The sequence below is a fragment of the Antedon mediterranea genome, chromosome 6 (assembly GCF_964355755.1).
Source record: "Antedon mediterranea chromosome 6, ecAntMedi1.1, whole genome shotgun sequence".
NCBI lineage: Eukaryota > Metazoa > Echinodermata > Crinoidea > Comatulida > Antedonidae > Antedon > Antedon mediterranea.
This window is the reverse complement of record NC_092675.1, coordinates 30,675,763-30,689,135: the sequence shown is the minus strand read 5'-3', so window position 1 is coordinate 30,689,135 and position 13,373 is coordinate 30,675,763. Positions and strand designations below refer to the sequence as shown.

The following is a 13,373-nucleotide window of genomic DNA, read 5'->3' as shown; positions in this document are numbered from 1 at the left end:
ATTAAAAGCACGCCCTCAATTGTCTTTTATAAACAAAAAATCATCGAAAAATGGAGATTGTTTTCGTCGTCGAATAGGAATATTATTTAACGCTTATTAATCTTACAATTTTTCATAATTATTAGTTAACGTTAGTAATATAAGTCATTAAGTGAGTACATTTAGAAGTTGGTGTGTATGTCTATAAGTGCAAAAGATATATAGATCTACCTTCTAGCATATTATTATGGCCTAGGCCTAACTCCCTCTAGCTAGAGTAATCGGGCTCTCTTCAGGCCTCTTTTACACGGCCGGCCACGGGCTAGGTCTAGACTATCTAGGCCCAACCTCACTAGGCTTAGCTACCTTGCCGATGTAGGGGGTCATTCGGTGGTGTCTCTGCTCTGAATTTTTGACGTATGTAACACTATAATATAACAGTTTTAATTATTAAATGGTGTTTACAATTTATATTCTATTTATAATGTTTTCCTTCTGTAGTTGTTTTAGATTTAGCTTTTTTAATCAATTCAACACCATGCAAAATTTATTCAATTGACAAAAACTATTAAAGCAATAAATGTTCCTTTCACCATGATAAGTGAGATGTGTATTCTCACTTCAGGAGTGAGTTCATATTTTACTATACTAATACTAATTGTTGGTTTTATTTAATTTAATTTTCCTTTTTAGGCTTAGCATGATGATGAGCTAAGAGAGATGTAACAATGTTGAAATTCCTGAATTACCAGGAAAGAGGTATTGTGAGCAGTCTGGAACTGATGAGAGCTGAGATCACAAGAAGAATATACAGCTTAGAACTGAGCAAGACCAGGGATGTACAACGTATACAAAGTGCTGTCAACTGTCTTGATATAGACCCTGCTGAAGGAAAATAGTAAGTGCTACTACACTCATTATTAAAGTCGTAAGTAGATTAACTTTCAGAATAATTTACTGAAATGTTTATTTTACAAGAATTAAGACAACTTCCGAACCAAATTGCCAGTAGAAAACCGACATTAATGTTATTAAAATCTGTTATTTTCTATTCTTTTATATTTATATGATTGTGGAATGAATGTTTTATAGAGTATATTTGTTATTGTATTATTGATGTTTTTGCAGCTTGTTGTCTGGCGGAGCTGACAGTGGAATCGCAATATATGACATTGAATGTAAACCAGCACCCTCAAGCTTCACGTGTCCTTTAGTCTGTTCGGTTAACAGGTAACTTTATTCGGGAACACATGCACATTCTGTTCTGATATGAGATTATCTTATTGAATATAGTAATCCAATTTATATATAATATATTAGGACAGATGAAGACATTTTTAAACCATTCCAAACAAAAATCGAGGACTTTACATTCTGTAATGCAGTTAATATTGCAACTATTTAATTGGTCACATGTTTTGCACAACTCTGATATGAGATTATCTTATTGAATTAATAATCCAATTTATATACAATATATTCTACAGTTTATTAGATCAGATCAGATCAGAACAGATCATGATATTTTTAAACAAAGTCCACACACTAATTTAGAACTATAAGGTATTTGAAAGAAGAATTACATTAATAAGATGTTGACACTTTCAGGTCAAATTCAGTAGCTCACAAGTACAGTGTAGAGACAGTGCAATGGTACCCACATGACACTGGTATGTTTACTTCAAGTGCAATGGACAACATTCTCAAAGTATGGGATACAAATACACTAAAACCAGCAGAGAGTTTCCGCTTTGATAAACCAGTCTACTGCCATCACATGTCACAGATTGCTACGAAGCACTGTCTTATTAGTGGTAAGTTTACAAACCCATCTTCTGTGTTAAATATTCTTTATACTCCAAATATTATTTGTTTGAAGTTGAGAATATACATAAGCTTTTGTGCTAACCATGGAGAAATCCTAACTTATTTCTTCACGTGATAATTAAGTACTTTTATGTACTTTTAAATTTAATCAAACAAATTATTCAACTTAATCAATATTAGGCCAAATAAAAAAATATACTTGTTAAGCGTCACACCCTCATACATTTTCAGGGGCGGGGGGACGGTTTTTTTTTTTTTTTTTTACTTTTTATAGAGGTATATTTTTGCGCGGTGGGCGTTTTGCCCCACTTTTTTTAGGACGAAACGTCAAACTTTTAAAATGCGAAACAGAACAAAATTGACTATGTATGAAATATTATTGCTTATGACAAAATTGAGTTTTGTATTGTTTATATCCAGACGTAATTAAAACATTAAATTTAATTGCCACCAAGCGAAATTGTAGGCCCTAGGCTAACTAATCCGTCCAAGGTGCTACCCCCACCTCACTCATCGGCCATCCGCCGTCTCTCGCTCGACTCATCTATCCAGGAAATTTCCTATCGCGAGAAGCATGATTTGGTCTCAATAATACTAAATAGTGGGCTGATTTATAGTTTGAAAACAGCTTACGGCATTTCTTAAGTGAATTTTTATTCAACGTATTCATTCTTCTTTGATGAACCCTTTGCCAATTGCTGTGTAAATCAGTATTTAAAGTTGTGATGCAAAAAGTGTATGTAATTATTCCACAGGTAAACCAGGCATAAGGAAACCCATCGCCCAACAGGACCTCGTGGTGTGCCGATCTCGAGCGCGAGATCATCGTAAACAAAATTGGTAGAGTCCATTATGTATGGGGTGTTTCCTATTTACGAACCTATAAAAAAACGCGCTTCGACCACTGTGTAGGCAAAATATTTATTTCGTTAAATCCCTAAATTGATAATCGCGTATTCTGTAATCACGTGACTGATGATGTAATACTCAGCGACGTACTAAATGCACATGATTTAATGTGTTGGGGAAAAAGCTTGCTGTTTACCACATTACATGATTCACGGTGCTATTCGCGTTTCCTTGACGTAAATCGGCGGCGTGTAAATGAAACAATTGTTTTCACCAAATTGCCGTTGTCGACATAGAGCGATCGGCGGCTAGCGTTGTCTAAGCTAAAAAGTACGTATTTTTCAAAAATTACACTAGCCTAACAAACATTTGCTAGTTTTGAAATTTTCAAATAGCAATTATGAAGAATCTACTAGCAAAATCCTAGTTTGCTAGCGTGAATTTCGAGCCCTACTCTGGAGCTGGGCCTGGCCGCTGAACTTTCCGTTGTATATCGGTAAAAAAAAAAAAAAAATAAAAAGAGAGGCGGCTGGATAATCAGGAGCAGGCGGTGACGCTTAACAAGTATGTTTTTTTATTTGGCCTTATTAAAACTTTTGTACAAATCTCTTTTCTGTATTATAGTTGCAACAGCATCATCACTAGTGACATTGTGTGACCTACGAAATGGGTCATCGACACACACATTGAAAGGTCACAAGGGTTCTGTAATGGCCATCCAATGGTCTAGTAAAGAAGAGTACCTATTAGCAACAGCCAGGTATTTGTTTAAAGTTTGCCTCTCTCCACCCAGGTGTATAATTGGGAACCCGGTTAGATCAAGACACAACTTTGCGCTGATTACTAGCTGCATATATGGGAGTATGTTTCCATAGGTGTTTGATCAGGAAATGACTGGGGTAATAATGTTCAGCGCATTTAGAGCTTGCTTATATGCGCTATATAAGAATGAACTATTATTATTACACTATCAAACCTTATTAGACAAAAAAATGTGATGTGCACATATATGGATATGATGATGTCACATCACTACCATATTTGGGCATACACTACCATGTTTTTTTGTCAAATTAGTTTGATAGTGTGGACAGAGATTTACAATTTAGATTTACTAGATTGTATTTTAGTTATGAATCTATGAAATCTAATGACCATATGTTTACATTTGTACATAGTAAAGATAACCGTGTGATGCTGTGGGATGTTCGCAAGTCAAAAGCTAGTTTGATGGTTCTAGATCAACACAATGGAGAGAAGGGAGCAACTACCACTGAAGCTGGTATGATTCAATTGTTATGTATTCAATTACCAGTGTATCATTCAATTACTATGTGAATCTTTCTGTAAATTCAGTTTTTCACATTTAATTTTGTTGTTTAAAAGACCTCCCAACTCTGGATAATTATGGGAGTTTTCTAGTATTCCAATCTCCCACTAAATGTGTGATTTTTTCTCCCGATTATTTTATACACACAAAAGAAATCTATCATTTATGCTCTACTACTTTAGGCCTCTTTTGGTTGGATATGTATATACATTATGTCATAGTTAAAAATTGTTTACCTATTGTTTACTATAGATGTTGATGCCCAATCATTTTAAAATAACATTGTTCGTGCACCTTTTTAAAAAGTCTCCTGATAGTTCAACTTTGAACCTCTGTATAAGTTTTTAAAACTGTCATTATTCAATCTCATCCTAATAGTAAGTACAGCACATAATGGCTATGTGACTGGGCTGTGCTTCACAAGTGATGGACTTCACTTACTTACCTGTGGATCAGATGACAGATTACGATTATGGGATGTAGTGACTGGTAGAAACACATTGGTAAGTCATTTTATTATATTATTTTTTATTTAAGAGAACACCTGGATCGTAATATATATATTAATTTTTATAAATTTTGCCAAAATTATTTATTATATATATTATTTATTTTTATAACTTTTAAATATTTTCTGTACTTTGCCATTGTTTAAACATTTTTCCATGTATTTTCAACTGCAGTGTATTAACAAAGATTTTCTGTTTTCTATTTTTATATGAATTAGACCAATAAAAGATGAATTGAATTCATTATATCATATAATAGTTCTTAAAAAGTTGCATTTAAAAAAAAAGAAATTATCAAGGGTTATGGGTTGTTTTCATTACTTAATTAAAGTAATTTTTCACTGAATAAATTGTTTTTCAGGTAAACTATGGTAAAGTTATAAATGACACGAGAAGAAACTTGAAGATGAGTGTTTCTTGTGATGCATCCGATGATCTGGTGTTTGTGCCTTCATCTGGAGAGATTTGTGTCTTTGAAATTCATTCAGGCAGACCAGTGGTCAATCTTACAGGACATTATAGTAGAGTCAATGCCTGCACATTCCATCCTTTATTCCAGGTTTGTTGACCATTTGAAAAAAAAAACTTTTTAGAAAAAATCTATGGCAAATTTTCCTTGCACTTACAGTACACTACCCATTTCATTTATCTGTGTGTTGTATGGACTAATTATCTTTGCTCTATTCATATTGATATAAAGCATCATATTGATATAAAGCACTCTGTGTGTTGTATGGACTAAGTATCTTTGGTCTATACATATTGATATAAAGCACTCTGTGTGTTGTATGGACTAAGTATCTTTGGTCTATACATATTGATATAAAGCACTCTGTGTGTTGTATGGACTAAGTATCTTTGGTCTGTACATATTGATATAAAGCACTCTGTGTGTTGTATGGACTAAGTATCTTTGGTCTGTACATATTGATATAAAGCACTCTGTGTGTTGTATGGACTAAGTATCTTTGGTCTGTACATATTGATATAAAGCACTCTTTGTGTTGTATGGACTAAGTATCTTTGGTCTGTACATATTGATATAAAGCACTCTTTGTGTTGCATGGACTAAGTATCTTTGGTCTATACATATTGATATAAAGCACTCTGTGTGTTGTATGGACTAAGTATCTTTGGTCTATACATATTGATATAAAGCACTCTGTGTGTTGTATGGACTAAGTATCTTTGATCTGTACATATTGATATAAAGCACTCTGTGTGTTGTATGGACTAAGTATCTTTGGTCTATACATATTGATATAAAGCACTCTGTGTGTTGTATGGACTAAGTATCTTTGCTCTGTACATATTGATATAAAGCACTCTGTGTGTTGTATGGACTAAGTATCTTTGGTCTATACATATTGATATAAAGCACTCTGTGTGTTGTATGGACTAAGTATCTTTGGTCTATACATATTGATATAAAGCACTCTGTGTGTTGTATGGACTAAGTATCTTTGGTCTATACATATTGATATAAAGCACTCTTTTTGTTGTATGGACTAAGTATCTTTGCTCTATACATATTGATATAAAGCACTATTTGTGTTTTAAGGACTAAGTAGCTTTGCTCTATACACACCGATATATAAAGCACGCTATTAACATACTTTTATTCATGACTTTCAGGAGCTGTACAGTGGAAGTAATGACAGTAGCATTTTAATTTGGGAACCTGAAGTTTGTCGCGATCAGCAACCTGACATGGTATGATTTTTAAGTTACCTTTTTTTTATTTTCTTTACATTGTTTTATCCATATGAGTGTCCTAATACAGTGATTAAATTGGAAGCTCTTTGGTGTTTTTTTCAGAATAAGAAAGAACAGAAATATGTAGATAATTGGAGCTCAGATGAGGATTGAAGAAATCTCTCGCTTTGATTTTAATGCGATGATCAAGCAAGTGGTGAAGCACAGAGGGCGCCCAACCAACCTATTGTTCCTCACTTGAATTGTACTGAGATCTTTGAAGCAGTGGATTGATAAGACTTGCAGTCACAAGCAAGCGGTGAAGTACAGAGGGCGCCCAACCAACCTATTGTTTCTCACTTGGATTGTAAGCAGTGGATTGATAAAAATTGTAGTCACAAGCAAGTTGTGAAATACAGATGGCGCCCAACCAACCTAAGCCATATGTAAGATTTACCAGTTCAAAAATGATTATTGAAAACTAAAAGTAGCCATCATTAGCTAATATTTATGACACGCCATGTGTGCCAAAATATTGTTCTTTTTATGAAGACTGTATTAAGCGAAATCACTGTCTAGAAACTAAACTGCAAATGAACTTTTTAAACATTCCAACTACAAACAAACAAATGACAAGAAAACGTGTAATTCAATTTTAGACACTGTGATATTAATATTAAACAAATGTTTCTAAAACACATGTAAATAGACCCTTAGTGTATTTCTATTTATTGTTATTTGTACAACTGTAAATATGTTTCCACAATGTCTATCTTTGTAGAACAATGGGTTTATTATTTAGTTTACATAGTCTTGAATTTAAATATATATGAAGAGTTTCATCAAACAAGGACATCACAAATTTGACCAATAAATAATTTATTAATATATATGTCAATATGAGGTCAATAATTGCGTAAGAATGCGCTTACTGACGCGTAAAATTAATCAACCGTTGAAACTCCTGTTTCGTAAAAGTCACTATTAGACAGAATTAAGGCCATACAGAACAGATGAATTGAATTTATATATTGAGAAAAGCATAGAGAAGCAATTATGAAAATAGATGTGTCTGCATGTGAAATTTATTAAAAAACAAATAGTTATATTGAATATAAATTTAAATCACTTCATTTTGTGATTTAATTAGTGTGTACAATTTTATTTTAAAAAACAGAATAATAAAAATACATTTTAATAAAAAGCAACTGTAATACTGTTCTGTATCATCACTAATAAAACTGAAAACGCGTTTCGCTGAATCTTGACGCAAATAGGCTGTTCTATACACACAAAAACAACACATAAAAACCCCCCTACAAAAAAAAAACAACGATCACACTGGAGGACGTGTGACGCGAGGTATATTCAGAGCGTCATTCTGACAATGGAGCCTTCTCTACGGAGCGCCATTTATGCCTTTATTTAGTTCAGAAATAGAAATAGTACTACGGTAACTGGTCCAGTCACTGAATTTTTAATATATTTTGTATGTTAATACACTGTGCTTCCCTGGTGACAAATTGGGTTCAATTGAGCACAGTTGTATATAGAAATAAAGTCACTCAATTTTAATAAATTTAAGAAAAACAAATCCTTTGTTGATAATTAAGTTTGCGGTACACCACGTATATTAGTTTCTAAAAAGAACTGTTGAGTTTCTCGACGTTTAGATCAATATCCTCAGGAATAATATATAATATCCTTTGTGTTCCCTTTAGCAGATTAAAACAGTTAAAATGTAAATTTTTACATTAGAAGATTGTTCAAATCATGTAAATAAAAAATGTTCAGCTCCCCTCTTTTAGTTTGCTAAAGTAATCTCGAAAAGAACTCATGTGGAAAAGAAGCCCACTCAAGAGTACTAAAATGAAGGAGCACATAGGCTTCTTTTCGAGGTTTTATGGCAGTCTATTTAATGGAAAATAATGCCATGCTTTGTTTCTGATTTTTAAAAAGGTCCACTTGTTTTAGGCCTGACATTTACAACCCTCAAAATATCTCTCTTTCAAAATAAAAGAAAACAATATTCATTAATTTATTTTTTTATTTATTTATTTTTCCTTATTTATTTATTTTTTATTAAAACAAAATCTAGAGGATTTATCTACTAGAGCTGAGAGCGCCCAAAGCTGAGCATTACCCGTTAGGCCACAAATTAGTAGATAACTGAATTGAACAGCTGGTAATAGTCTATTTGTACGTGTATTACGTAATTCCTCATTACATCATAAATATCACATTAACCTTGTTAAAACCAAAATGATCAGTTAGCTCAGGCGCCTGAGCGTCGTGTTCACAACACGTATGTCGTGGGTTCGATTCCCACGCTGGTCGGTGGAATAGAGTTAAAGGTATGCGGCCCGGCCACTGTGTTTGGGGTTCACAGAATTATACGTCCCCCTTTCCACCACACATCATGAGGCGACAACATCAATGCATCTGGTGATGTGCTGGAAACGACCCCAAAAGGCTGTGGCAGGGCCTTAGTGCTGAGGCAGGGAGAGCACATTTAACATCTTTTTTTTTTATTTAATTTTTTTTTTCAACCTGTATTCGATCTCGTAAATTTTATGTTTGCCGCCCTCAATTTTAAAAGAAATTGAATTTTATATTTTCATCACAGGTAGTGTACGAAACGGTTTGGTATGTCGTGCGTTGTTATGCAATGGGTGTGCAGGTGTAGTGGGAAAGATGGTATTGTTAGTCATTCGCGGTCAACACTTACCATAATTATCATAGATGATCGATTATGTATAGTAATAAGTATAAGTGCAATTCTGGGCTCTATTTTCATTTAGCTCTGCCCCAACTTATTTCATATTTCAATGATAGGTGCACTCTCCACACTAAGTTTTTATCTTAGACAAGTTATTAAAATCATTGATTTGGCTTGAAATTTTTATTGAGTAACCGATATTTAACATGGCCTATATATACCTGGAAGTTTGAAATATTTTTGAAGTATTTTCAAAAGTATTTTTTTTTCGATGTTTTTGTATGTGACTATTTGTGCTCCACCACTGGCGCCAAATTGGATCCACTGGAGCACAGCAGTGTATTAACATACGAAAAGATATTAACATTCAGTAACTTATTTTATTTGTTGTTTATATATCACTGTGCTCCACTGGTGACAAATCGTGTCCACTTGAGCACAGTGTATTAACATACGAAAAGACATTTAAACTTAAGTGATTTCAAATTAGGTCCATTTGAGAACAGTGTACAGCACAGTCACAATGTATGTATCAGTGACTTATTTCCATTTTATGTCACTGTGCAACCTTGGTGTTAAATTGGGTGACACTTGAGCAGTTACCGTAGTACTATTTCTATTAAAGTTAATAAAGGCATAAATGGCGCTCCGTAGAGAAGTAGAGAACGCTCCAGTCGCCAGAATGACGCTCTGAATATACCTCGTGACGCGGTGAATTTGTAGTACGGTAGGTATAGTAGTTTATAGGCCTAGCCTCCTAGTACTGTAATCGAAGTGAAATTTCTTTAAAAGTTTAAATATAATTTAAACTTATTACACGGTAACTATAGTTATACGGTCGTGCACAAAAAATAACAGGTGATCAGGTAATGTACAATAAATCTTTTCAAAATTATGACTAGTTTCTAATTTGAGGGGTTGAAAATAACTCTAGGCCTAGGCCTCCTCCTAGCTAGGCCGTATTGGCGTATTTTTTTTTATATCAATCGTGCTTTTCTGTCACCGGATTCCACGACGGGAGGAAGCTTGATCCGCCCAGACCCGACCACTAGTCTAGGCCTAGCAAAACAACAGAACATTATATTTACTGTATTGAATTGGGATCACTTATTTTACATTTTATTGAAATTATTATTCATATAATTCATAACAGTTTTCAATATTTGTTGAGTTGTCTTTCAGTTTTTAAATTGTTGAGTGTTTGTGGGTGGGTCTTGAAATTGTTTGGGTACGGTGTACTCTAAAAGTACTGTATTCAATCAAAGGGTGTGGTTATATAGGATTAAAAATAGGGTAAATCTCCGGTCAATATTAATATTATAGTAGTACTTGGGAATGTTGCAGGAATAGTAGTTTACAATACTACTATTATTACTGTACTGCTACACTTATTAGACTTTTCTCCACTATCTCTATGTAAACAAAATGTTTGTGGTTTTTAGTATGTTTGTTTTTATTATGATTCAATCATTAATTAAGAATTTAAACCTTTGTGTTGTGTGCATTTACAACATTTGAATGGACTTCTGTACGTAGTCACAGGTTTTTGAAATTCAATTCAGTTTTTACAATACTGATACCCAAGTTTGACTAGCTTTCCCCCTCCTCAACCTCTATCTACACATTGAGTGATACTCCTCCAGTTGGAGTTTTTTAAATTAAATAATCAAGATCTAGTCTTTTCAAATATGGAAATTGCTTTTACTTAAAATATAAACCCTGACTTATATTAATATAAACTCATTTTATTATTTTAGAACATGGCAGAGAATGTTGCAGATAGTGTGGACGGAGCACGAACCATTGAGGATAGCATTCTGAAAGACACTGAGCCTGGAACATGGACATACTGGTTCCGTGAAAACATTCTGCTATGGGTTTTAAAAGACCCTTATGGATTTCTTTACACTGTGTTCCTCATATTGAGCCCGTTATTTATAATCAGTGCCATACTCTCATACATGTTGTACAGAGATGTTGAAAAGCGAGAAAAAGATAAAAAGCGTAGAGCGAAAAAGGAATCGAACCAGGCAAGGGCTAGGGGGCGCTCTAAGAAAGACAATTAGCTGTGTTCATGCATTGTGTATTCTTGGTGTTTGTGTTTCAAGGAAAATCATTGGTGATGGGAGTAAAGTAATTGTGTTTGTTTAATGGAAGCAAGCAATTGATAAAACATTTTGTGAATTGTAACTTTAACAAGCTTATGATTGTTGATCACCCGTTCAAGATGAGTCGTTAACAAAGGAATTTAAGAAGAGCAACTGGTGGAGAATGATTTTCAATAAAATGAAACTTATTTTATAGACTACTACATATTAATATGAAGAAATAATTTAATTTGTAAAATATACCTCAAATTCTTTCTATAAAATATTGGTAAATTAAATAATAAAAATGAAATCATGACTAAACTGTGAATTTGCTACGCAATGCAAGGCTTTATGCAATCTTTAAAAAAGTTGAATTTTTAAAAATAATAATTAAACTTGCACAAGTCAAATCATCAAAATAAGATACAATATCTACTTTGACCTGCATATAAATATTTATATACATTAGTAAAACAACGTTGACTTGTACAAGTTTGACTAATATACCATATTGTTGCACTGTATACATAAGTATTTAATAAGATATATACATAATAAATTTGAATCCGATTACACTTTCAATTTCAATTTTTACACAAACACTCATTTTACCGAGCAGTTACATAATGGGCAGCGCTTTTCTAATATTACAATCCAAGTTAAAAGTTACATTGAATGTAACTCTGAAACCCTACTGTATCCATCACAGTTAACGAAACAGCAGAGGTATGAGAGAGTTTTAAAACTGATGACTGTAACTTGTATTTGAATCATCTTAAGCATGCATAGATTACAAACAAAATAAAGGAATAAGTTTTAAACATAGTTTAGTTAATATTATTTGTTTGAATTCTATATAAATATATTAATTTCCAGTGCTTGATTCCGACATTAGTTAATATTACTGTTTTTTTATTTTGCGATTATCGTATCTTTATGTTCCTCATTTTGCCTGTTTTCTCTTTCATCTTGCACTGTATCACTGCCAGTGTCTGTTTTACATGCTCTTTTTCCTACCCGAGGGACATTGCAGTTCAAACCCATTGCTCTTTTATACTCTTAATGCTTTAGTACTTCTGGTCACTTCTTTCCAGGTTTCCAAGCTGCTGGTTGAAATTCATTGCCTGTGCTGACAGCATCACTCTCACCATCAATTTTTTTATATACAGGTGCAGAAGCATGTCCTAGAACAACAACACGTTTTAATAGGGGTGATATAAAGTACAATTACAAATTATGCATATTAATCGCTGTTTTGAAAAGCAGGGCCATAGCCAGCATGAGATCCCCCAGCACAGTTCGTCATATATTAAAGCATCTTTGCCTCGTTTATTTTTAACCTCTCGCTACAGCCTTTAAAAGCTAAATTGCCCCTACCTTCAGGTTTAGTATGCGATTCTGTTGTTACTTCTTCAGCAGTTTGAATGTTAGTAAATTCTGCCTATTAAAACAAATACCATACATCAACATTTACGGTATTTTAAATTCCCAATCGAGTTGGTTTAATATTTGTTACTGGATTGATAAGGTTTTTATAAATAAATCTGTGTGTTGTGTTATACAGTAATTCAAAGACAGCAAGTATTTGATTCAAAATACCTGTTTTTCATTTTCTTCCAGTTCTTTTGCTTTTTGTTGCACACTTTTTGTTTGTTGTTCTCTACCAGCGATCTCCTCGGCACTTGGAGGCAATTTGCGATTTCCTCGCATCCATGCTAAAGTTTATACATAAAAAATGTGTATAATCACAACTTATATAAAACTAGATTATTTACTACTTTGTGAAAATATTCTAAATTTACTCATATAGAAATGAGTTGAATACTATAAATACCTTCCCATTCATATGGTATCATTCCTGGTTCATATTCATAATGACTTATATTAGATTCCACAAACCTTCTAGTTTTTAGCTTTTCACCTGTAAAATATATATGAAAAATAAAAAAAAAATATTGAAAGTATTGAAATATATAGGTAAGTTTTAACATAAAACATACATGACCTGTCAGTTTTATTTGTGAGAGATAAACTAGTCAGTCTGCTGCCACCTATCACCTCTTATTCTAGGCCGCTTCTTCTCTCTCTCTCTCTCTCTCGCTCCCTCTCTCTGAAGTCATTTTAGTTAGTTTGGTCCGACCAGTCCTCCTACGCCGTTGGCTACCTGACCCTAGCCTAGGTAGATGTCTGTATAGCCTTTATATGCCTTACTTAATTACCTAATACTTTAGCATCTTCTGGAACTTCATAATATTTATTTCCCAAATGGTCCGTTCCAATCAACTTCTTTACTTCCTTTGAAGATCTGAAAATTGCCCTAATAAAATTCATTACGTTTTCAAATTTCACAACATCGCTACATTTTAAATTTTCTC

At 33.4% G+C, this 13,373-nt stretch overlaps 2 protein-coding genes across 3 annotated transcripts; one reads left to right on the top strand and one right to left on the bottom strand.

The window, feature by feature from the left end:
• Positions 1-43: 43 nt before the first annotated feature.
• LOC140051065 (DNA excision repair protein ERCC-8-like) lies at positions 44-7,390 on the top strand. Of its 2 annotated transcripts, none has more exons than XM_072096144.1 (10): positions 44-151; positions 673-877; positions 1,108-1,209; positions 1,588-1,793; positions 3,280-3,415; positions 3,834-3,937; positions 4,364-4,488; positions 4,856-5,053; positions 6,130-6,207; positions 6,313-7,390. In XM_072096144.1, the coding sequence occupies exons 2-10, from the start codon at positions 708-710 to the stop codon at positions 6,361-6,363; spliced, it is 1,170 nt and encodes a 389-aa protein (XP_071952245.1). In that variant the 5' UTR covers positions 44-151; positions 673-707; the 3' UTR covers positions 6,364-7,390. The 2 variants fall into 2 exon arrangements, with proteins under 2 accessions (XP_071952245.1, XP_071952246.1); XM_072096145.1 differs by having other exon boundaries at positions 108-130.
• A 3,887-nt stretch (positions 7,391-11,277) lies between these two features.
• Positions 11,278-13,373, bottom strand: LOC140052179 (NADH dehydrogenase [ubiquinone] 1 alpha subcomplex assembly factor 2-like). Its single transcript, XM_072097617.1, has 5 exons — positions 13,218-13,373; positions 12,833-12,919; positions 12,598-12,713; positions 12,376-12,439; positions 11,278-12,182 (listed from the first exon to the last, which is right to left on the bottom strand). The coding sequence occupies exons 1-5, from the start codon at positions 13,327-13,329 to the stop codon at positions 12,079-12,081; spliced, it is 483 nt and encodes a 160-aa protein (XP_071953718.1). The 5' UTR covers positions 13,330-13,373; the 3' UTR covers positions 11,278-12,078.